This window comes from Delphinapterus leucas, chromosome 17 (assembly GCF_059928025.1).
Source record: "Delphinapterus leucas isolate spDelLeu-1000000601 "Yukka" chromosome 17, BTC_Dleu_Yukka2, whole genome shotgun sequence".
NCBI lineage: Eukaryota > Metazoa > Chordata > Mammalia > Artiodactyla > Monodontidae > Delphinapterus > Delphinapterus leucas.
This window is the reverse complement of record NC_143145.1, coordinates 10,743,569-10,768,087: the sequence shown is the minus strand read 5'-3', so window position 1 is coordinate 10,768,087 and position 24,519 is coordinate 10,743,569. Positions and strand designations below refer to the sequence as shown.

Below are 24,519 nucleotides of genomic sequence, written 5' to 3'. Positions count from 1 at the left end.
TCAAAATCCAAAGAATAAAAATAGTTAGATTTTTAAAAAATCACAACAGTATTATTTTTACATTAAAATATAGGTTTTGGCAAACACAGGAAACCCTGGTATAGTCCATGAAATTCAGAATAATGGACCCAGAAATGCTGAGAGTGGCCTTCTCAACTCCATGGATACTTTAAACCTATTATAATACATTCTTCGTTATTCTTGCAATGGATATGGAGAGATGGAATAAAAAATGACACAATATATGTTTGTTAGGTATATTACGCCTTGATACTTTTTAGAGCCACAAAAAGAAACCAAAATGTTTCCAATATCACAGACAAGCTTTCTTAGAAATTCTGTTTTAAGGATTATTTTCGTAGAATAAAAGGAAACCAAAAAAGGCAGGCAATAATGAAATAAGACCCAATCTGGGAAAAGGCTAATAAACTTTCAATAATTCAAATTCCAGGGTCCAAACTAGTTTTTAAAAAGTTACCAAACACTTGAAAACCTAAATCAGCCTGAAAAATGTGATTCAGAAATTGTCACTTATCCCCTCCCTGTAACTAAAACTCTATTCTGGAATCTAAGTTTTTTTTAGGTTTTCCTGAGTGAGGTGAAAAACTAGTTTCAAATGTGAAAGGGGAGAAAATAAAACATAATCTAGAGACTCTAAAATAAACATGAATATGCTCTTTCTCTGCCCAGCCTTCTAAGCCATCAGGCAATCATTTGTAAATATAGAGGGTTATTCCCAAAGAAATATATTTTCTTGCTTTCATCTTCCTTTTGCTTACAGATGCCTTTCTTCACCGTTTTTCCACACCTTGGTTTGCTTTCTCTAACATCTTCAAATGAGCTAAACACACCATCTGAAAGGTGAAACGCATAACCAACGCCTGTTTGTAACATATCTGCAATCTAAATGGCACACTTAGATTTTCCCAAGACACTAGTACTCTACTCTGACTCCATCCATACAAAACCAAAAAATAAGACAGCAAAATAAAACTGAAGCCAGACAGATTTAGAAGATGCTTCAAATAAATTAGCTACAAACTAAATAAATGGGCTATACATTGTTTAAGCAACTTGCTTTATAAGCCTGCCATTGTATTCAAATTTTCTTGATTTTTTTTATATAAGCAAATAGGAGTCTGAAATGAATCCCACTTATATGACTATCTAGAAATATTGTAATGTTAAAGAAAACCAGACATTACAACATGTAACAATCCTTATTTCACATTGTATTAATGTGACTATTTCAAAGGGACTGTGATACTATCTTGATGTATATGAAAAAATCCTTTTAGCCTCAAGTCCAGTCTCAATGGTTTCATATCAAGTAGTAAAAATTTGTTTATTACTTGGGAAATAAGCAAATAGATAGAATTTTTAAATTTATTTTCTTCTCCTCAGAAGTCTATCCAACCTTTCTTGCAAGGATCTAAAAATGATTTTCTAAATATCAGCTCATTCTCATAATATTAAAGTGCTCCAGCAAGTGTCACCCATTTTCATAACTGAATAGAGTTAACTATTTCCTTGGCCCTGCCTTGCCTGGATTTAGAACTGAAGACACTGTCTGCTCTTTTATGAAAACATTTTATGGTTCTCCTTATAATTCTGATTCTTTCTCCTCTCAGATCAGTTTTACTGCTGTTAGATAACATTTCTGGTACAGCACCCATCATAGCCCAACATGAAAAAGAGCACTTAAGTAAGATGTCAATGGTGAGGTTGTCATGGAGCAAATATTATAACTTTCATTTTCAAAAATGTTAAAACTGTTATGGATACATCAAAACATTAGGTAAAGTTCTTATTTCCCTCTCTAGTGGTTTATTCTAGAGAGTAAGCTTTGTTTATTTAATAGATTATATCTTAAATCACATTTTATTCAATTTTAGAGTCATGTTTAATAAAGTACTATTTAAACAAATACATATATAATCCACATCATTAGCATAGTAATAACAGTAAACTCTCAGTCTATGTTCTATGTGTCAGCTTCTATGTGTCTTTGCTGATGGATTATCTAACTTTATCCTCAAAACGACTCTATGAATTGCTTCTACATGTTTTCTATGATGAATAAGGTGGCCATAAAGGTTTTTACATTTCCCTCCCTCTTGAATGATAGCCTTTTGGAGAATATTTTCTAAAATTAAGTATCTGATAGAAGAGTATAAATAATTTTACAGATCTAATTTTATACCTTGCCAAACCGACCTCAAAAAGATACCATTCTACAATACCACTTGCATTAAGACTACCTGTTTCTTCATAAACCAACCAATATTAAACTTTTAATACTTTATTACTGTGTGCAGTAAAACTTCTTGACAGTGGTGGGCATTTATTGTAAACCTGAACATTTTTCTATTGTGTGTTTTCTCATAGGTAGAATGGTTGTTCTACTAAGTCAATTAAGTCTTCACATTGACCTATGGCAGTTTTGGTAGTTATATCTGTTCTTTATGTATTTGGTATATACTCAGCTTTTATATGTTTAGGGAACTTGAAATTCACAGAAATGGTTACATGCCTTCATTTACTGAAATCTTAAGGTTTTACTCAAGCTAATAATATTAGCAAGATTAATCTAAAGCTCTTGCATTTATTTCTTCAACAGTTACTAACTGCTTACTAAGCACTATACTAGGTGCTGATAACACAAAAATAAGTAAGAAACCAAGTTTACCCTCCTCAAGCTAGCAGTACAGCAGTGGAGATACAGACATCATATATCAATGGTTTAAAAAAAAGTGATGGCTACCATAAAAAAACATGTGCAAGGTGCTATGGCAAAAGAGTACAGGGAAGTAGAAGATTATTGAGATTTGAAGGAAGGAAAAGAAAAAAAGAAGGGCATATTCCAGACAGAAACAAAGGCAAGTAACTGTACCTACGTAAGACATTCAGGAAACAAGCAGTCCAGTGCAGGAGAGGTAAAACATGGAATTCACATCATCTATAACTTCCCTGCTAATGAAAGGACCAACTGCTAGTCTAAACTAGACTCCATGGAACCCTTTAACTCCTCCTTCTCCTTTACATTAAACATCCAGTCAATCACCCAAACCTGTGGCCCCTCAGTCCAAAACACTTAGTGACTCAGTGTCTTCAGGTGTGTGCACTTATTTCTTCCTTTACTAGTACTCCAAATGTCATCAGAGGAATCAGGTTCGATATGGTCTGTAAACCCAAGAGATCAATCCTTGAAAACCTCTGCACTATTAGTTACAGAGAAGAATAACAGAAACAGAAGGGCAGGAAAAAATGAAGCAACAAAGTGTGAGCTATGCCTTCAAGAAATGTAATGAGAAAAAGAGAGATAAGGTCCAGAGGCCAGGGAGTTTCTTTGGGTAGTATAGGACACTTGCGTGTATGTGTACATGTGCCGGGAAGGAGTCAATAAAAGAAAAAAGAAAGAAAATGTAATTAAGAGAAGGAAATTAAAAGAGTAAAGTTCCAGAGGAGGGTGGAGAACAAAGGTAGAGAAGTTAGTCTTGGTAAGAAGTAGGGACCGCTTCTTCTGAAAAAAAACAAAAACAAAAAAAACCGAAGAAATAGAAAAAAAGATGGATGGAAACCTGGATAAGTTCAGAGGTTTGGGAGAAGAAAGCTGAGGGAGACCACACCAAACATTTGCTCTGTGGTATCAAGTCATCAGACAGAGTTGAGGGGGTCCAGATCACAAGGATGGCTTCAGCTTTCTCCTAGGAAGCTTAGGAGGAGCAGAAAAACAGACTAGCAGGACAAAAAGAAGCCACAGAAAGTCTCATGTTCTCCCCTCCAAAAACAATATAAATAGCCACCATGGATACTGTAAATTTCAGGTGTGAGAATAAACCAAAAAAATAAACTTTTCTTTAATATATATAAATTACATAGTTATAGAACCTTGTTTTCCTTTTACCCTTGTATCACTGCAACCACTTTTGAAATAATGCAAGTGATCTTCCTTTAAACCGAATATTTAATATGCAAACAGACAATAAAGTATAGAAAATAATAGAGATTAAAAAGAGGGACATAGTAATTTTTAGTTTATTGGAAAATGTATAAACATGCTTTACCTCTCGTATTTCATGGCCAGCTCCTCTATATGACTGCAAGTCCTCCAAGATGCCTTCTGCATCTTTTAGTACTACATTCACCTGATTATAAATTTCCTTCTCAGACTCTGTAGGCTGGGCATCTAAATAGCAGGGAAGCACAAGAAAATTTAGAGTCACATGATTTTTTTTTTTTAGTACATGTATAATAACTCTAAGCATTGATTAATCTGATTTTCTAAAGATGACTAACATTTTGTCCAGTGCTAACTTTGCACTTCTTAGAAAAGACTGACAATTTTTCCATAGTTCTACATTTGAATAACTATCCTCAAGTTTGTAAATATCACAAAGAAGCAAGGGAACACCAAACATTACTATTTATTTTAGTTACAAATCATGACGTGGTACATTAAACAAACAAGGATTATAATTCAAAAATTTTAATTGTGAGTGTCAATAATCACTGTTTCTACTATATGCATCACTAACAGTAATGACTGTAAATGTATGAGTAATGATCTATTTTAATGCAACAGAAATGAAAGCCCTATTAATACATCTTGCTCATCTACGGTTTAAGACATAAACTATTTTCCTATGAAGTTCATTTTAATGACTGAGCTTTGATATAAAAAAATTAGAAACTAAAAAAAAAAGTTTTTAGATGCTCCCTTTTTCTAAAGACCTTTGTATTCTGTACCAATGAACTTCTCTGCTGATGAACAAAAGGTCCAGATTCCTGTGCAGAGGAGTTCGAACTATGAAACTGCTCCAGAATCACTAGGCTACTAAAAACTAGATACTTTAAGATACAACAGTATCACTGAAATTTTGAAATACTAAAGCAAAAACCGAGTTCCTATACACTTGGGACTGAGAGGAAAAATGGAGAATTATACTTATAAAAAACATAATCAGGAACACAAACATATGGGCATTTCTACTACCTGTGGTGTTAGCCACAAAACTTAGGCTAATAGATGAATAATTCTGGATTTCTCTCTGTTAGACTCGAGGTGACAAAAATCCCGTTTTCAATACCTTGGTCACTTGTTTCTCTAAGGATAAATCTTTTTTATTCAATACATTTGATTCTTTTTTTGGGTGGGGAGGGGAGAATTGGCCGCTTTGTGACGAAAATGAGTTTTTCATAAATCTTTCCAACTAGACTATATCCAATACTGCAGATAAGGCATAAAGCACTTAAGATAATAAACATTATGATTACCATAATGTTTTAGAGAGCAACTTTGATGTCAGAATTCCTCCATGCTAAAATTTTCTCTTACTCTGGAGGTAGGGGAGGCAGACCAAATTTATAACATGAATTAAGAACATTTCTGACAAATCTCTTGTTCACCAATCACATAAAACTAGTACCTAGAATTTTCTGCACATATTCCACCTCCCCATAAGTACACAACGATCTATTTATTCCTTTCCTTAGAAAAATTTTACAAACTTTGTTCACACGTGAAACTAGGAGTCCAGATGCCTAAAACCTGCAACTTTATTTTGCGCTTGGGGCAAGTCATAATTCAATTCCATTTATTAAACCTGCCAACTAGTCAAAAATATACCATTTATATTTTTTAAATCAACAAGTACAGTATCAATTTCAACATACTTAAGACATTACTACAGCAACAATAAGTAACATTCACATGCAAAGCCAACTCAAGAATTTGTGTTTTCATATCTGTTCCCTTATTTTTCAAATTTACTTTCAGAAATCATGTTTTTTTTTCATGAAAATGTTATGACAAAATAATTACACAAGGAGTCAACTGAAAAATTAAAAAGACCCTGTCTGTGTCCGAAGCTATAAAGGTATTACTAGGAGCAAATACTGATATTATAGCTAAATGATTTTTTAAAAATCAGAGTTTGTCATTTGGCAGTAGTATTTTTTCACATTTAGCCAGACCATGTTCTCCAAAGTCACAGTTAGACAAACACTAAAAAAAAAAAAGGTACACCTCATAACTTTTATACTTACACCAGATGCAGTAGAGAAAAATAGTTTCACATGCAAAAACAGCAGTTTTATACTTTTCATATGGAATTGTGAAACTACGGACATAACATCAATAGTAGACACATATCATAGTTTGAATTCATGAAGTGGGAATTCATGACAAAGGACAATATTTTAACTATTATATAGTAAAAGATAATTGTGAAGTTTGAAAATACTAAACTATGTATTTTGGATGTGGTGACTAGCTGTTAACAGAAAAATATGACACTGAGAATTACATACAAAAGAAACATTATCAGATAGATTTAAATAGACCTTGGAAGTGGTTAATAATTATTAAAGATTTAATAAATACCAAGAAATTTAAAAATAAAGGAGAAGATTCCAGTTTCCCCTAAGGGTGGAAAAAGTACCCAGCACCACACTAATTAAACATTTTTTAGACTGTCACAGGAAAGTCACATTTATAATTTTGAAAGCTGCTGAAGACTGCTGTAGAGATGAAGACAAACAGAAAATAGCAGACAGGTAAAGCACTACTTTACTGATAGCAAGTCATGCAAAAGGGTGAAATACTAGGGAGGGGAAAGGACTCCATAAAATAAAACACTTTTTTCCAAAAATGGTATCATATAATACAACCAAGACTTGTCACTTTGATTTTTCACAGCAAAAAATGAAAACTTTTATTACTTGAGGAAAAACACATCACTTAGCCAGCTAACAGACGGCCATTCAATTGATTGCAAAATGTATCTACTATACTACTGAGAGTAACCACAGTGATTACTCATCAAGCTTAGTTTTAAAAGCTGTTCAAGGAAAAAAAAAAAAAAAAAAAAAAAAAGCTGTTCAAGGGAAATTACAGCATATTTCAGTTGCTCGTACTATTTGAAGGTAAAATTAATTTTTTTAATAAATTCACACCAGTTTCCTACAGAAGAGTCACTGAAAATAATTGCTAAAATTGAAGCTGTTATGATACAAAAGGAGGCAAAGGATCAGCTATGAAAGGAAAAAAATTAAAAGACACGTAGAAATTGTAATTGTGATAAGGGGTCTGTCTGCTTTAATCTTGCATTCATTCATTAAATATTTACAGTATATCAATCACCACAAGTCTCATCGAGGCAGGGACCTCAATGTAGAGCACATACCACTGTATAGTATATAAACTCAGTACCTAGTAGATTTTCCATAATAAATATTTATTGAATGAATGAGAAGGTACAGAGATATAAATATGCCTCCAGCATGTGTTAAAGAAGGCTACTATGCATTTTTAACTCTAAATAAATATAATCCTACATCATTTTAGAAAAATAAACATAAGAAAATGCCACCAGAAATTTCCAAGTATGGGGAAAAAGCAATTGAAAATACACAAAAATAAAATGGAAAAACAAAGTTAGACTAAAAGGGTGGGTATTATCAATATTTTTTGTAAATGGGGGGTAAGGGGAACAGGCAACACAAAAGACACAAGAATTAGAAGAAATGTATGACTAAGTGGAAAGGCACTATAACAAAGAATCAAAGGAAGTAAGATTCATTTCTCACTTACAAATGACCACCTATATTTACTCTCCTATTTTGGCCTACCTGGAGATAACTAAATCAAGGTTAACTAATGAATACTGAACTTCTATGATTACAGAGGACTATGCTAAGGTTGGGAGGGGACATAAATATAAAAGTCCCTCTTCTCCCAAGAAACAATCTAGTGAACTAATAGATACAGTAGTTACTCAGGCTAAAGATCTGTCATTAGAATGACCTATAAATTAACAATGTCATTATAAAGTAAGAAATTTCAAGAACTAGAAGAGGTTGTACAGGCCCCAATTCAGTGCTTTTAATATGTTGTCATTAGCATAACTGCTGCCAAACTGTATGGGGCAATTCTGGACTTACATATTATTATTAATTAAACCACTATCCTTAAAATCACATAGGTATAATCTGTTTTCAGAAAAAGACCCTCTTTCTAGGACATCGAGTAGATAATGATATGTTTCACTGAACACAGAATGTCATTTCACGCCTTAAGGCTTTTTTACATGTTGTTCCTTCTTTCTACAACATACTGCACTAAATCAGCCTGAAACATTCTAATTCACCCTTCACAACCCAACTCAAATATCACCATCAGAAAGTCTTCCATGCCCAATCTACTCACAGCTAGATAAAGTTAATCCCCTTCCTGAACTACACCTTGAATGATGTAAATTATGTAAATAATTAGTTTGCATTTCTATCTATTCTAATGATTTGTATTTCTCTCTATTCTACTGAATTGAGAACTCCCCAAAGGCAAGGGTTGTATCTTAGTTATCTTTGCATCCCCAGTACCTACTGGCTGGCATACAGGAGGCAGGCTGAACTGAAGTGAAAAACAGTATGTGTGTGTGCAAGCAGGGAAATTAAGGGATAATGATTAAAGACCGTCTTCATTTGGTAAACTACAGGATTCCATTAAATCATACTTTAAAATTACCAGAATAGTTAATTTTTATACAGCTTGATGCAAAACGCCAGTACATCTGTCTGTATGGAACCATGGACATGCACTGAGCTAGATTTAACCAATTAGAATGATGGAAATAGTAAAGCTAAATTATTCTGGTAACCTAAATATTACTGTTCATCTAGAAATAATGTAGTACTAATACTCTATTTAATAAAAGAATATGACTTTATCCTTAGTAATCATAATGAACTGGCAAATCAACTGTGCTGGCAATTTTGAATCCGGTATAAAACAGGTTAAAGAAAGGAAGTTTCAAGGGGTCACTATAGTAGCCTAATGATAAAATACACTTTTACAAGTGCATATTTCCAAAAAGATGACAAATATTCAAATGGATGACAGATAAAATTGATTAAGAGAACTCTGATGTTAGATTCAAAAGAAAACATTTAAAAATGTAACTAAGAATTAACAAGGGACAAACTCTGGCCTAGTCTGCAGTTTGTTTTCACTAAATTTCATTTACAGTATACCAGTAAGTGTCAAACCAAAAGTTCTACATTGGCTGATATAAGCAACAAATATTTAATTTACATCTGCCTTTAAGACGTTAACACTTTATATATAGTTCTTCATTGTTGGTTATTATTGTTCTTGTTAGCAATTTTTTACCTTTTCCTGCTACTAAATTAGCTATTTAAATTTTAAGGATAATGATCTAAACTCCCAAAGATTAGAAAACCAAGACCCAATAATATTTTTTAAACTACAGTAAATTCATGCTTTTCACTTGACCACAACATAATGCTAGGTTTATAAAAAGATCAAGTGCCAAGTCTTGAACAAGATCTTGACTATATCAAAGCCAAGATTCTGCAAACGTAAGGAACTTGGGACAAAGAGTAAAAAGGAGACAGGATAGCAGGAAAATATACAACAGCAAGTTTGAAACAGATGCAAATAAACTAAAATACAGCTCTAATGTAAGTTGCCTCATCTGAAAGAATCATCTTCAAGTCAGCAATCTGCTCAACATCTCCAAGCTGATTAAAATTCATGCTAAACATGCATTTAAAACAGCACTGTTAAATTGTTGAGAAGGGTCAAGAAAACTACTATTCAGTAACATTGTCCCCTAAAAACCAAACAATATGGTCCTGATATTGACATTACTACTCTTTGCTGGCCTGTACACAGTACCCAAACTGTAACGGAACATTAATAGGAATGTAATAAAAGTAGAAAAATATCAGAGACCAAAAATTATCCCATCAAATGGAGATAAGCTATAAATTAATGTGCTCATATGAACTGTCCTGGTTTAAAGAAAAAATATATAAATTATTCATAATAGAATGAATTGTATAATATCACATAAACTAAACTGAAGTTGATGGAAAAATGTAATGTCTCTCTGTGGATTTAAGAGATTTATTTGTTTTAAAAATCAGAAAAGGTCTTAAATTTTAAGTATTTAAAAATCTGTTCAAATGTTTTAATCTCAGATGAAAATGCGGGGCGGGGGGAGCGGGTCACATGATTTTATAACCTAAAAGCTCTCTCTTCACCCTTTCCTAACAATTTTCTAATGATGAGTTAAAATAGCAAGATTCACACTAAAACACCAATTTAATATCATTGTTCCCAATTTGACAACCAGACAAGCTAAAGCAACACTGACAGCCAAAAAAGCAAAAGCTTTTTAACATGCACAGGGGTCAATGACACTTACCTGCCACTCTTAGACCATATTATAATAGGTCATGCAACATAAAACAAACAGAAGGCAAATTACTTAAAGGTCTGTGAACCCATTATTTTTCTTTTTAGAGTTAGAAAAAAAATGAATTCCTGAAATAAATACATATAATGAATTTAACTTTTCAAATTAATTATCTGCAAAGATGAAATAATTAAGGTTCACACTTACCTTTTAATATTATGCCCAAATTACTGAGCTCTGAATGGCCTTCATGAACAGATTTTGTATTCAAAGTATTTCAATAGGTACACAGAGTAACTGAAACCAAGTTAATTTTTCTCAACTGCAATAAAATTTTCCCCAAATATTGCTTCTAGTTAACAAAGCTTGAAGTAGCATTTGTCCTTTCCACCAAAATTTTTCATAAAAATGTTTTCAGAGAATCTCAAATATTTTCATTAGAGATCTCAAATTATAAAATAATGTCCAACTAAGAGATATGAGTCTCTTACAAAAGTTCAAAAACAATTTTATCACAATTTAATCTATAAAATATGACTTCCAGTTCTAGAAGGCACCAGAAATTTTACTCAAACAATTCATAGCTCAGTCATGCAAAGCAAAAGTTAAAAAGATGGCAAAGTGGAAACATTCATTTAGTGCAAGACAAACGCAGTCTACTGCAGGCAAAGAAAAATAGATATAAAATCATCTTCTCACTTTCAAAATCAAGGAAAAAATTTGGCCCCTGCTCAAGGTCTGTGCATGTCAAAACTTTAAGAAGATTCCCCATGTTAAGGTACCTGTCAAGACAAGAATGAGAAAAGAGAAAATATCCCTTTATAAAAAAGAACATCTGAAATTTACTTTAAAAAACCAAAAAAAACAAAAAACAGTAACAGGGAAAATGTTCATTAGGCCATGAATTCGTCCTTCAGGTTACCCAGACTGTGCTCTGGCAGACAGCAAACCGGGTTCTCAAGGTGCTGATATGTAGGACCTAGAGGTGAAATGTAGTTTTCCTGTACACAATGGCACAACTGTTGCTCTAATTCTTCTTAAAATTCTCCCAAGTTTCATTAATGGCCTTATAATGAAAAATTCTTTAAGTATTCCAATAGTGCTAGTATTCTGAAAAAGAAATTTCTGACCAAGAATTATTCACATGTAATCTTGTTTAATATTGCACTGAAACAACAATTTATTTCAAAGCCAAATATTAAGAGTTTTGGCCACAGCTCACCTTTGCATTTCACCTTAAAATAGCAGAATATTAAACTACTTCCTGTATGCCGTTAAATAAAGCATGTATTTCTAAGCAAATTTGGATTCTCAATAATTTGTGGAGGTTACTTAAAGTACTGATTCTGGATATGCAGCACAACTCTGATTTGTCATAAAAATTATCGTAAGATTATAAGCAAACAGATTGTGGGGCATAGTCACTAGGGCATACTATTAGAATGTCCATCATAAGGCTACCTGCTTCATGGACTAATGAAAGGACAGCACTGGCTACAGACGCAACATGATTTCAGCAAATGAAAAACTAAATCATACATATGATGATGATGCTTGCCTACGATTAAGAAAGAAGTCATGCAAACTTTGTTTGATCCCCATACTTTATTAACAGATAGTCTGGCTGGCCTTCACTGTGGTGTGAGTATAATTAATCTTTCACCTTTACCATTATGCACCAGCCGTGAAGGGCTAAGAGACTTACTTTCAAAGTCCAAGAAAAAATGTGCTGCATTGTGGTCTATGTCCCTGGTTAGCACCTTAATGAGATTACCCATGCCAGCAAACCTAAAAATAAAAATGGCAACATCATTTAGTTCCAGTAAAAAAGTTTTTAAGCAGAGGCCTGGGATTCGGCAAAGGCTGGCTTGCTCATAATTACCAACAGGTGCAGGTTTTATATGCTTCTGGCGTTGAAAATTTGGAACAACAAAAGCACATTTGGCTCTGAGTTTATAGCTCTTTTCCCTCTTTTCCACATATCAAAAAAGTTACATAAGGCAAAACTGGCAAAAAGATTAGATTTTTACATATAACTTGCAATATTTACATTTGATTAATATCTATGCTAGTGTTACTCCTTTAAAATGTTTGAGGCATATATTCTCAACTGAAATTAACATCAAAAATAGATTTCTCAACTAAATAAATATTGAGACCATTATTCTTAAATAATAGGGATATTGTCCTTCTTGCAGAATCAAATCCTATTGGGAATACATGGAAAACAGTACTCAAACCACACTTAAAGACTGAAGGGAGATATCAATTAATGACCCATTTTTTAAATTTTACCACACATAAACCAGTATTTCTTACATTTTCTATACTCCTAAGAATAATCAAACTTTTTGTTATTTAACCCACAGATTGATTATTCAACAATATCAACTATATACAAAGTATATAACTTAGAAGTTAACACAGCAAACAAACACAAAGGGAGCCAGCAATTATTACAACTTCATAAATTTGCAGAGGAAAAATAATGCGATGGTATAAATCTTGCTCAAGAATTTGCCATGACTCAGTGAGGATGAAGGTGGAAGGAGGGGGTCAGGAACATCCAGGAAACCAGATTCAAACCTTGTAGTTGCAGTAACTATAGGAAAGGCAGACTATGGTGTCACAGGCATCCCATACCCTCCCCTCTCCCAATCTCCATACTTTTTCTCCAAATATGGAATTACTGGTAAATGTAAATGAAACAAAATACAAAAGTAACAATATTTTTATCAATGAAAAAGAACACCTTATTGCTCACCCCTATTACAAGAAATCTGAAAAGAGCACTCTGGCCAGCTGTGCTGTGCCCCCTTCCTCCACCTACTCTCTGGACAATGGCATATGTTCCTCACTTTAAGCTTCGCAAAGAGGAAATAACAGTATATGTATAACAGTTATTTGCTTTAGAGATCAAAATCTGATGCACTGATACATACTTCTTAGAAATGTTAAAAGCAATCTAATTTATTCACAAATATGGTTAATAAATTTAATACGAAGGATCCCCTCTTTTAAAATGATGCCCCCTATGGGAGAGGTAGGGATCTATGTTATTTTTGATATTAAAATCCCTATCACACAGAATTCACAGGAAAGATTCTGTCCAATGTATGACACAGATGGACTACGTGAGATTAAAACTAAAAGGGAAATATTTCATCTTAATTATCTTTTACACTGTAAAGTTTAATAATACCAAACTTTTATATATAAGGAAAATATAACCATTTTTCCAAAATCATCACATCCAAATAATTACCTTAAATTGTTACTAAATCTATTCAATAAATTATTTTAGGAACATTTGGAAAAAAATATTTCACAGCTTCAATTTTCAAAAGCTTTCAAATATATACGGAGTATCTGTTTCCAAACATATATAAATCCTCTCACTAACAAGAAGCAAGAGCAATATACAAAGAATTACCTAGTGGTATCAAAACTTCAACCACAGATGGAAAATCAGTATGACAGAGGACTGTAATTGTCTTTAAGAGGAAAAGGCAGCACACCATTTGGTGTTAAAAGAGTTTAGACTATGGAATCAAACCAAAATTCCAACTCTAGCTAAATAGCTGTTTGTCCTTGAGGATGGTAGTCAACCTCTCTGGGACTCATTTTCTTCCTCAGTAAAACACACATTTCATTGTAACCATCTTAAATAAAGGGTTATTATGAGAGTTCAATGAGATTAAACACTGACTTACTATTAGCACAGTGTATGGCACACAGAAAGCATTCAATAAACAGGCTGCCTGTTGTTATAACCCCAAAATCACAAAATAACTTTAAAAAAATAATAATGGCTCTACTTCTTTTAACACAAACCACAGTCTTCAATCTGTCAATGAATTTCAATGTTATAAATCAGAGTAAATCACAAAACCTATTTTTAGCTCATTTTTGTCAAGAATATTGCTAAAATGCTGTCCTAAAATTAGTCCTATGAGACCTTCATCAGGTACAGGAGAGAGGGAGAAGGGACAGATTTAAGTTTCCTTACCTTTGTACTTGTACGCACACAGTTGATCCTCAGGGAAAATACTGAAACTATCAAAGTTTGTCTGCTCCATTTTTCTACATCTACTTCTGCAAATTCCTTCCATTATTTAGTCCTTCTTTCGAGGCACCCCAGCCTAATGTGACCCTAACACCCCTCACCCTGCATCATACTTGGTCCTGACATATTCACTCTTCACAAGTACCCAAAGATTCGGAATTTTTTAATCTCTTCATCCCAAACAGTGACTCCTAGCTAGAAAATGGCAAAGTTTATCTAGTACAGGTTTCTCAACCTCAGCTCTATTAACATTTGGGGCTGGGTAATTCTTTTGTTGAGAGGGGTCCGTCTCACACTGTTAAGACCTTCAGCAGCATCCTGGGCCTCTACACACTAGATGCCGTAGTACCCACCACACAAGTTGTGACAACCAGAAATGATTCTGGATGGTGGCAAATGTCTCCTAGGGGGCAAACCCTACAGCACACAGGAAAGATGCTGTGCAGGCAACCCACATCATGTGTGTCTCCGAACAAAAACTCATGGAATTTTTCGAAGGTCTGAAAACAGTTCATTATAATATTATCAGTTGTCATATCTTTTTATAGGAAAAAACAAAAAAATTAAAACCATATCCCTGCTGTCTTGCATAGTTTAACTCTTCAGTCAAAAACAAAACCAAACCAAAAAACCTCTCCATCCCCTCAGTGTGACTGATTTCAATGAATATGACATAATGGCTACTTGGCAGTTCTGCAAGGTACCAGACTGCCTGGGTTCAAACCCCCCAGCTCTGCCACTTTCAAGCTCTGGGACTTTAGTTAAGTGTCCTAACTTCTCCATTCCTCAGTTTTCTCATCTATAAAATGTGCATAATAATAATATCCACTGCAGAGGGTTCATAAAATTATTAAACGGGTTAATACAAGCAAAACATTTAGTATCATGCCTGGCAAAGTGTTTGCTGCTCTCGCTCTGGCTGTTTTTAGAGTGACCTGACTGACCCACAGGATCTGTCCCCAGTAGCAGAACCTGTGGATGTGAGGCTTTGGAGCGTGTGGCAGCTGTATTTCCTGCCCTAGAGGAAGCCAGTCTGTCACAAAAGAATGAAGCCAACATGCAGTGGAGAGCCACAGAAAGCATTCACAAGTCCTTAATTTCTGATTCTATTTGTTCCCAAGTTTCAGCTGCCATTTACCTCAGCTGAGTTTAGATTTTCCTCTGGTTTTAACATATCCTGGTTTCGTTCAATTTCCCTTTTACCTTTTTAGTTGAGTTGGGCTTCTGTCATTTGCATCTAAAAGAGTTCTGACTAATATGATTTCTAAATTACAGATGAATAAATAAATCTGATCCAAAGGATATAAAAGATTTTTCAGAGTAAATAAAACTTGGTCCAAAATACTGATATACTTTAGAGGCACTATTTCAGGGTAAATAATAAAAATTACAACTTAGGATAATAAACTGTCATCCGATCTGAATTTAGGAGGAAAAAACTAAAGAATTTTCTTTCGATGTACTTTTTATTGTAATCCTTGGATTTAAACTAAATATTATAAATATTTACTAAATAACCTAAGAAGAAATTTGATACACAGAAGTCAAATATAGTGCACTTCGAGTGTTTGCAATATTTTCCACGTATTTTTGTGACTACGAGTTCTCATGTTATGTGTTTGTTTCGAAGTTGGAGGCTTATCTGGAAAGGAACATGCTCTTCCTGGCCGGTAGTCTGTGGAATGTATTTCTGAGCTCACGAAAAGCATTTAATAAATACATTAGACATTTTCCCATAAAACATTTGAAAAGAAGTTTCCTTAACTAGAATAACAGAAGCCACTAGAAACACAACTACATGGTACCGTTAATATGTTACTCCATCTCTCTTTCTAGAAAATTCCTAAGAGATGCTGTTACTTAATCTACTCTTTTGGGCTCAGGGGTGTTTTATAATACTGTCTCCTATGCCTGGAATGCCACTTCCAAGGGCTCTCCCACGGCTGGCTTCTGTTCACCCTTCAGGCCTCACCTCAAATGCCCCTCTTCAGAGAGGTTTTGTCTGCCAACCTCACCAACAGTAGTTGTGCCTAACGCAATCTAAGTGACTATGTTTGCTTAGTGTCAGTTTTCTTCACAGCCTATTTATAAATTTAATAAATACTTCTTGGTGGGGGAAGAAGGAAGAAAACCTCATAAACATACTGACAAGATTCACTATAAACCACGGTTTCTTAAACTCGGCACTATCAACATGCGAACCATATAATTCCTTGTCGCGGGGCTGTCCCGTACATTGTGGGACGCTTAGCAGCATCCCAGGCCGCTACCCCTTAGACCTAAACCTGGTATCACCCCACACCCAGCTGTGACCACCAACAATGTCTCGAGATATCGCCAGATACTCCCTAGGGGCCAAAACTGCCCCCAGTTAAGAACCACTGCTTTCAACGTGTGACCACAGACATGAAGCGCACTCTCAGGTTAGCCTAGCAACCCTACTCCTACCTGCAGTCACTCTTCTTCCCCCTCCACCAGCTGACCATTCCCCAAGGCTTTTTAAAAAAATCTCCTCAAACATCCTCACATGAAGAAATGACCTCCCTACATCTTTTACCCGCAAAAAACAAGAAAAGGAAACACCTGCTATCCTTTCTACCCCCCTTTCTTCATCAGTAACCACTCACTTTACCTCTGCACCTGTTTCTGATAGACAACCTTTCCTCAGGGCACCCGTTCTCCTATTCTCTATATGAAAAGCAAAGCTTCACGTCCCTTCTCCGACCACATCGTCCTGCCCGTCCTCTTTATAGCAACCTGTCAAATGAGCTGTCTGTAGTTATGTCTTCCTACTTTTCCTCTTCTCATTGTCTCAACCCATTCCAATCTGGCTTTTACACCCACCACTACGATGAAGCTGGTCCCTGTCAAGCTCACGGAAACCTTCATCTGGCGAAATCCAAAGGGCAATTCTCACACCTCAACTCACTGGACCTCTTAATAGCCTTTGACCCAATTTATCATTTGCTCCTTCCCGACACACTTTCTTCATTTGACATTTAGGACACCATATTCTCCTGAGCTTCCTTCCTGCTTTATGGCTATTCTTTTTCTGGATCCTTTCCTTTGGCATACATGCAGTTATTTCTCCCACCTTAATGCAAAACAAAAACCTATCTTCATTCTATTTCCCTCCCCAGCTCCCACCCTATTCCCTGCTTCTCTGTGCAGCAAATTCCTTAAGAAGAGTTGCCTACACTCATTGTCTTTTATTTCTCTCCTTCTACCCTCTGTTAAGCCCACTCCAACCTGGCTTTTTGCCCAATCCTATACCACCAAAATTGGTCTGGCAAGGTCATCAAATAACATCCATTGCTAATTCCGATGGTCAATTCTCAAGTCCATACCTTATTTCACCTGTCAGGAGCATATGACACTCTCTCCTCAATATACTTTTATCATTAGCTTAAAGGATACCCTCCCTCACTTCCTTCACTGCTATACCAGTCCGGTTTGTACCACCATTACCTCTTGCTCAGATTACTTCCAAAGCCTCCGAACTGCTTCTACCTTTGCCTCCTACTACAATCTCTTATTATAAGAGGCAAAGCAATCTTTTAAAAATACAAATGGACCACATCCTTTCTGTGCTCAAAAACATGCAATGGCTTACTCCTACATTCAGAATAAAATCCAAACTCCTCACCAGGTCATAAAAAACCCTACATGATCTGTCCCCAACTCACTCTGGCCTCATCTCCCATCACTCTCCACAACAGCCTGTTGCAGTTTCTCTAACACAGCAAGATTTCTCTCTCCTTGGAGCCTCTGTACCTGCCTTTCCCTGGCCTGGGATGCTTTGTCCACAGACCTTTAAATGACAAGCTACTGCACTTCATGTGGTCGTTGCTTTAATTAGACCACCTCAGAGAGCACCTCCTTCACCAATCTATCCATAATACCTCTTCCTCTCTCTCCTCTCTATCCCCTTCCCAAATTGATGGTTAGCACCATCTAACACACATTCATTCCTTTGATTATCTGTTTAGTCTGTCTTCTACTGCAAGGTGAACTTTTAAGGAGACAGGAGCTTTGTTTTGTACGCTACTCTATCCCCGGCACCCAGAGTAACGCCTACAACGTTGTAGGTAGTAACAAATATGTGCTGAATAATTCCATGATCAAAGATACACATAGAAAACAAAAACTTGTCTGTAAAATTACAGGAGTATTTCAAGGAGAGACGAAAGACCAAAATACTGACAACTGAAAACTATAAGTTGAAAAAGAAAAAAAATGGTCTGAGAATTTAGGAAGAGCTCACTGCCTTCTCAGTCAAATAAATGAAGACAGTCCTTCCCTCCCCCCACCCTCCCATAAAAACCATTAATTTTATGTACAAAAATTTACAATTTTTGAAATGTTAAATATTAGGGAAACAAACTGACAGACACTGTGAATATCAAGAAAATTACAGTTTTTGCCAAGATAACTTAGGAAGAACATAGTATCCTCCCACAGCCATAAATATGGCTCCAAAATATAAATAAGAATCGAGACGAGCCTGTATCAGAATTCTGATCTTTGTAAAACCGAACAGCACTCATAACATTAAAATTTAAACCCACATTTTAAAGTTTATTCTATTTAATCTCCTTTAGACCATACATCCTCCAAAAAAGTCCTATTTGGGAATTCTTCACATCTTCTGATAAAAAATTAAAAGCAGAGTGTCAGTTCTGTCCCCTCAAAATTTTACAAGGAGGACAAACTCCAAAATCAAGCCAATATCCATTACCATCTTCAACTCAGATAAATGCATAAAGAATGCAGAGAAATGTGGTGTTAAGAAAATAAGGAGATACTGAAAACATACTTTGTTCTAATAAAACCACCAAACAATAGATTTCATAAGAATGCCTTAATACAATCCCATTTCTTCCAATTTACGGGGACTAAAAATGTGTGAATGTGGGCTTCCCTGGTGGCGCAGTGGTTGAGAGTCCGCCTGCCGATGCAGGGGACACGGGTTCGTGCCCCGGTCCAGGCAGACCCCACATGCCGCGGAGCAGCCACAGCAGTGAGAGGCCCGCGTACCGCAAAAAAAAAAAAAAAAAGTGTGAATGTGAAAAAACTTGTCAAAATGATCACTAGAAGCTACCATTTTTAGTGTTAAAAACAAATAATTTCTTATATTTACCCAAGCTCTGAATCCTAGGCAAAAAGGTCTTCTAGAAAACATACTACCAGACAATGTTCCTTAACTATATGCTGTCGTATATAAAATATTACTTAATATTAAATATGCTATTTCTCAATCTTACAGATATTCAGACCTGTAGAAACAACTGAAAATCTTTAAAATTGACAAGATGGTGAGTTACTCTGGAATGCAACTATGCTTCTGCTTTACTTGTCAACCAAGAAATTTCTGGTTCTCATGTAACATGTACTGTGACTCTGAAGCAATATTAACAGAATGGAAAATCAGTAATGAAAAATATGATACAATGTTCACTGACAATGGTACACACATGATGAAGGCCAGGAATCACAAGTTCACACTCTTCGGTTGTGTATTCAAAAACTATAACACAATGTAACATCACAAAATGTAGTATTTTGCACAAGCAAAAAATAAAGAATCGCTTTAATAATTGTCCTTCCAAAGACAAACTACCAGAGATACAAAGGAGTCTGGAATCGCTTTGCCATTCATATATTCAACCAAGTAGTTATTACATGTTTGAAAATCTGCTTTAACGTAAAAAGCATCAATATTGCACTAAGATAATTAATGCCAACAGCAAAAAAAAAATCACTAATAACTTCCACCTGCTGGAGCCTGTTGAAGAAATAACAAAATTGATGTGCTGGAAGAGAGCAATTACAGAAATATGATACGGCACATGCTGAAAAAAGCCTTCTAATCAATCTATTACACAGAAAATGTTGCAATTTGGTGAATAAAAAAGTGAAAGGCAAGAAGAAACTATCCTGAAAACCAGTTATGTAACTCCAGTGCCACATTTCTAGGTCTAAGGTTTAAGGATAAACATTTCTCAAATGATTACATAAAGCAGAAAGTACAGGCTAAAACAGTAGAAACTTCAAAATGATTCAAATGATATCAACAATCTCACTTAGCACGTCTGCCTCTGAAATCCAGGCACCATCTTTTGCAAACAGTGCACAAAGTCTTGTTTGCAGAACTGCTCCTAACTGCACCACCACATGATTCGAAAGCAAGTGTCGATTTAATAATGAACAGCAGAAGTGATTCCAGGAGTGATCCAGCAGCTGACAACAGGGCAAGAATAAAAATTTCAATATATCAAACTTTTAAAATCTGACTACTACAATTAATAACATTATAATAACTAAATTTTGATAAAATTTCAGATTTATTCATGCATCTCAAGTTCATTCTGTGATGATTTTCAGCTTTGGCCTTGGCCGAATATTGATTATTGGCCAAATGTGTATTTGATGTACCCTGATACAAGTACACAAAGGAAATATTCAACATAGGGCAGAGTTAATATTCAATAAGTATCTAATGAATTAATTTAATGACTGTAAATAGGTGGATCCAATGGTATTTCTTTTATGTAAAGGATCAGTTAGGTACCCAATAATTTAAAGGAAAAGTAAAATCATAATTCCTTCTTAGCTTCTGATAATGCTGCAACTCACATTAGGAACATAGCAGTTAATGGTATTAAACGTGATAATTTTACGTAAGAAGCTGAAATAGTTGAGTGCCAGTATAATGGAGAGAAATAACCGACTCAAGCAAGTCTATCAAAAAGTATGTGTAATAATTATCATGACGTTAAGCCATTTGCTTTCCTGATGGCACTGCAAATGCACATCACACCCTAACCTTCTCACACCTACTTCTCCACTTTCCTTTCCCCCTTTCTTCCCAACAAGAGAAGCTGCTAAACAGAATCTTTTGTTCTAACACAATGACAGTGACTGGCAACAAATATCTGTTCATTAACTAGCACAACCGAGATTTCCCTTTTGCTCTTGCCCTTGATGTTTTCTGATATTTTTGTGGTAAACATGCTTAAGCAGAACCTCAGCTCCCAGGACTGCAACTCTCTCTCCACATCTGGTTCCACTGAACGTGCAAAATAAGTAGACTCAGCGTCCTCTCTGGGACTCTGGATTCATACAGTGTTTTTTCCGTTCCACCTGTACCCCTAGAGCATGAGCTATCCAAGAACAAAAATTCTGAGAGGAAGCATGAAAATGCTGTTATTGTTGTCCTTAAATCAACATGGCTAAACGAATGCCGTGGAGTCAAAGAGGTGGACAGTGACGGTTTGTTACCTATTTCTCACACGCCCAAGCTTATCCTTCTATAATCTGCTCTGTGATGTTGGGGAAAGGAAGCTGTGAAGTGTACATCCTAGACTACTTTGTCAGCTGACTTCTCAGTATATTCCATCAGTGAGAACCACTAAAAGAAAACTAGAAGGTGGGAAGAAAGAAGGTCTCTCTTTCTGTTTTTCAAGTCCTGTCAGCATTTCCCGTGAGCAAAAGACAGCTATGGTTTCAAGCTCTAGCTTTTTGTGGAACTCCTGGCAGCAACAAAATGCCTGGCCCCCTTCAGAGGTCTAAGCTTCCAGCCTTCCTCCTTCACACACCTAAATTCTGCCTAATCCACCTCTTGCCTTTTCTCCCCCAGCTTTAGGAGTGATGGTTACTTCCTGTGGTTACCATTAACACCTCAGTTACTGGACTTCCCTGGTAGTGCAGTGGTTAAGAATCCGCCTGCCAATGCAGGGGACATGGGTTCGAGCCCTGGTCCGGGAAGATCCCACATGCTGCGGATCAACTAAGCCCGTGTGCCACAAATACTGAGCCTGTGCTCTAGAGCCCACGAGCCACAACCACTGAGCCCGTGTGCCACAACTACTGAAGCCCGTGTGCCTAGAGCCCGTGCTCCGCAACAAGAGAAGCCACCACAATGAGAAGCCCATGCGCCGCAATGAAGAGTAGGCCCCGCTCGCCACCACTAGAGAAAGCCGGTGTGCAGCAACGAAGACCCAATGCGGCCAAAAACAAATAAATCATTTTTTTTAATTTCAAAATATCTCAGTTACCTCTTGTGATATAATAAGAAATATATATTTGGCCTTTATCACCAGTTCCTAACACAGAGCTCCTAAATCCCTGGAATTTCCTGGGTGGCAGGAGCCTCTTTTGTTTTTTAGATGATACTTGGCAAGCCCCTAGTTAGCTTCAAGATGGGGACTGGTTGCCACAAAGACCAAGGCGTGACTAGAGAGTTGGAACTTTCAGCCCCATTTCCTGACCTCTGGGGAGGGGAGAAGGACTGGAGATTCCCACAGAGCTGGGATTCAGGCTGGGGCGGCCTGTCTCCATGTGCCCTTAGCCACTCTGCTCTACTGAAATATGGCTTGACGTCAAATGAGAGAGAGCCTTAGATGTCAGGTTAAGGAATTTTATTCTCTCCAATGAATATACTCTGTAATCGAAGGGTCATGGGTGGCATTAAACATTTTTTAATTGTAAAAAAAGAATTGAGTTTGACCATCAATAGCCAATGATTTATCATCAGTCATGCCTACATAATGGAGCCTCCCGGTTGGTAAATGCATCTACATGCTGGGAGGGTGGCACAGCCCAACTCTACGGGGACAGAGCTCCTATGCTCAGGATACTTCCAGACCTCACCCTATGTACCTCTCTATCTGGCTGTTCATTTGTACCCTTTATAAAATCCTTTATAATAAACTGGAACGAGTAAGTAAAGTGTTTTCCTGAGTTCTGTGAGTCATTAAAGCAGTTTGTTGAACCTGAGAAGGGGGTCGTGGGAAGCCCCAATATCTAGCTGGTTGGTCAGAAGTAGAGGAGGCCTAGGATTTGAGACAGGCATCTGGAGTGGAGGGCAGTCTTATGGGATGCAGCCTTTAACCTGTGGGGTCTACACTCACTCCACATAGTGTTAGAATTAAATGAATTATAGGACACCTAGACAGTGTCTGGAGAGCTGAAGAATTGGCTGGTGTGGGGAAAAAAGCCCACACATTTGGTGTCAGAGGCGGTGCCGGAAAACAGTCCAGAATTGGTGACAGAAGTTGTTTTAAGTAAAAACACAGACCCCAGCATCCTCTTTGTGCTCAGGCTTCCAACACTTGCGTAAATAAATACATATATTAAATTTCCTGTTTTAAAATACCTAGCAAGGTTTCTGCTTTCCTAGTTGAAATCTGACTTATACAGAGGAACTCACAGAGAGTAGCTTAATTCTTAACCTTACCAACACTATCTAATCTATCATCACCAGGTATTAGTGTACCTCTTAATAAAGTGACTCTTTCTCTTTACTCTGCAAAATATAAAGGAAGAGAAGCATGATCCAGCTACAATACCATCATACTAGTACTAAAATCTCACCACCAATCCCTAGCACAATGTATTTTATTAGTCTAGTGATTAACATGGAGTTAAGCTACTTGCCTTAAAGAAATATGACGTAAACAAAGAATGGAATGAAAACTGGGAGACTTGATTTCTAGTTTTGACTCTATCACACAATATGTGACTTTACACAGGTCAGTTCACTTGGTAGACTGAACGTCTCACATTTGTTCTGGCACTGATTCTACATATGGTACGATATGCTGACATCTAGTGGATACACTTAAATTTAGTATTTTAAAAAGAAAAATTTTAGTTAAGCTATTTTATTTTAAAATTTTTTTTTCAATTTATTTATTTTTGGTCATGTTGGGTCTTTGTTGCTGCGCGTGGGCTTTCTCTAGTTGTGGCGAGCAGGGCTATTCTTCGTTGCGGTGCGCGGGCTTCTCACTGCAGTGGCTTTTCTTGTTGCAGAGCACGGGCTGTAGGCGCGCGGGCTTCAGTAGTTGCGGCGTGTGGGCTCAGTAGTTGTGGCTCGCAGGCTCTAGAGTGCAGGCTCAGTAGTTGTGGCGCACGGGCTTAGTTGCTCCTTGGCATGTGGGATCTTCCCGGACCAGGGCTCGAACTCGTGTCCCCTGCATTGGCAGGTGGATTCCTAACCACTGTGCCACCAGGGAATTCCCAGTTAAGCTATTTTAAATAAAACACTCACTAGGATGCCTGGCTATGTGCAATAAGTACAATAAATTAGGAGACCAATGTTGCTCCTTAAATGGAAGTGAGCCATAATAAAAGAGTATTACATCAGATTGTCATGGCATCTTGGAGTTTGAGCCAAAGATTACTAGTACTAGTACTCTTCTATGTACCCAGCCATTAAAAATTAAACCA

At 36.2% G+C, this 24,519-nt stretch overlaps 1 protein-coding gene across 7 annotated transcripts in view; it reads right to left on the bottom strand.

Annotated features, from left to right (window-relative positions):
* The window catches only part of CYRIB (CYFIP related Rac1 interactor B), a 154,122-nt gene that overhangs the window by 19,673 nt on the left and 109,930 nt on the right, over positions 1 to 24,519 (bottom strand). For 2 of the 7 annotated variants that reach the window (XM_089898520.1, XM_089898521.1), the window contains 2 exons: positions 20,373 to 20,529; positions 4,068 to 4,189 (listed from right to left, as the gene is read on the bottom strand). In XM_089898520.1, the coding sequence (XP_089754646.1) occupies positions 4,068 to 4,189; positions 20,373 to 20,529 (279 nt within the window). Of the gene's footprint in view, positions 1 to 4,067; positions 4,190 to 10,922; positions 11,006 to 11,928; positions 14,459 to 20,372; positions 20,530 to 24,519 lie in introns of those variants that run through there. The other 5 variants (XM_022554091.2, XM_022554092.3, XM_089898522.1 and 2 more) reach the window with 4 other exon arrangements.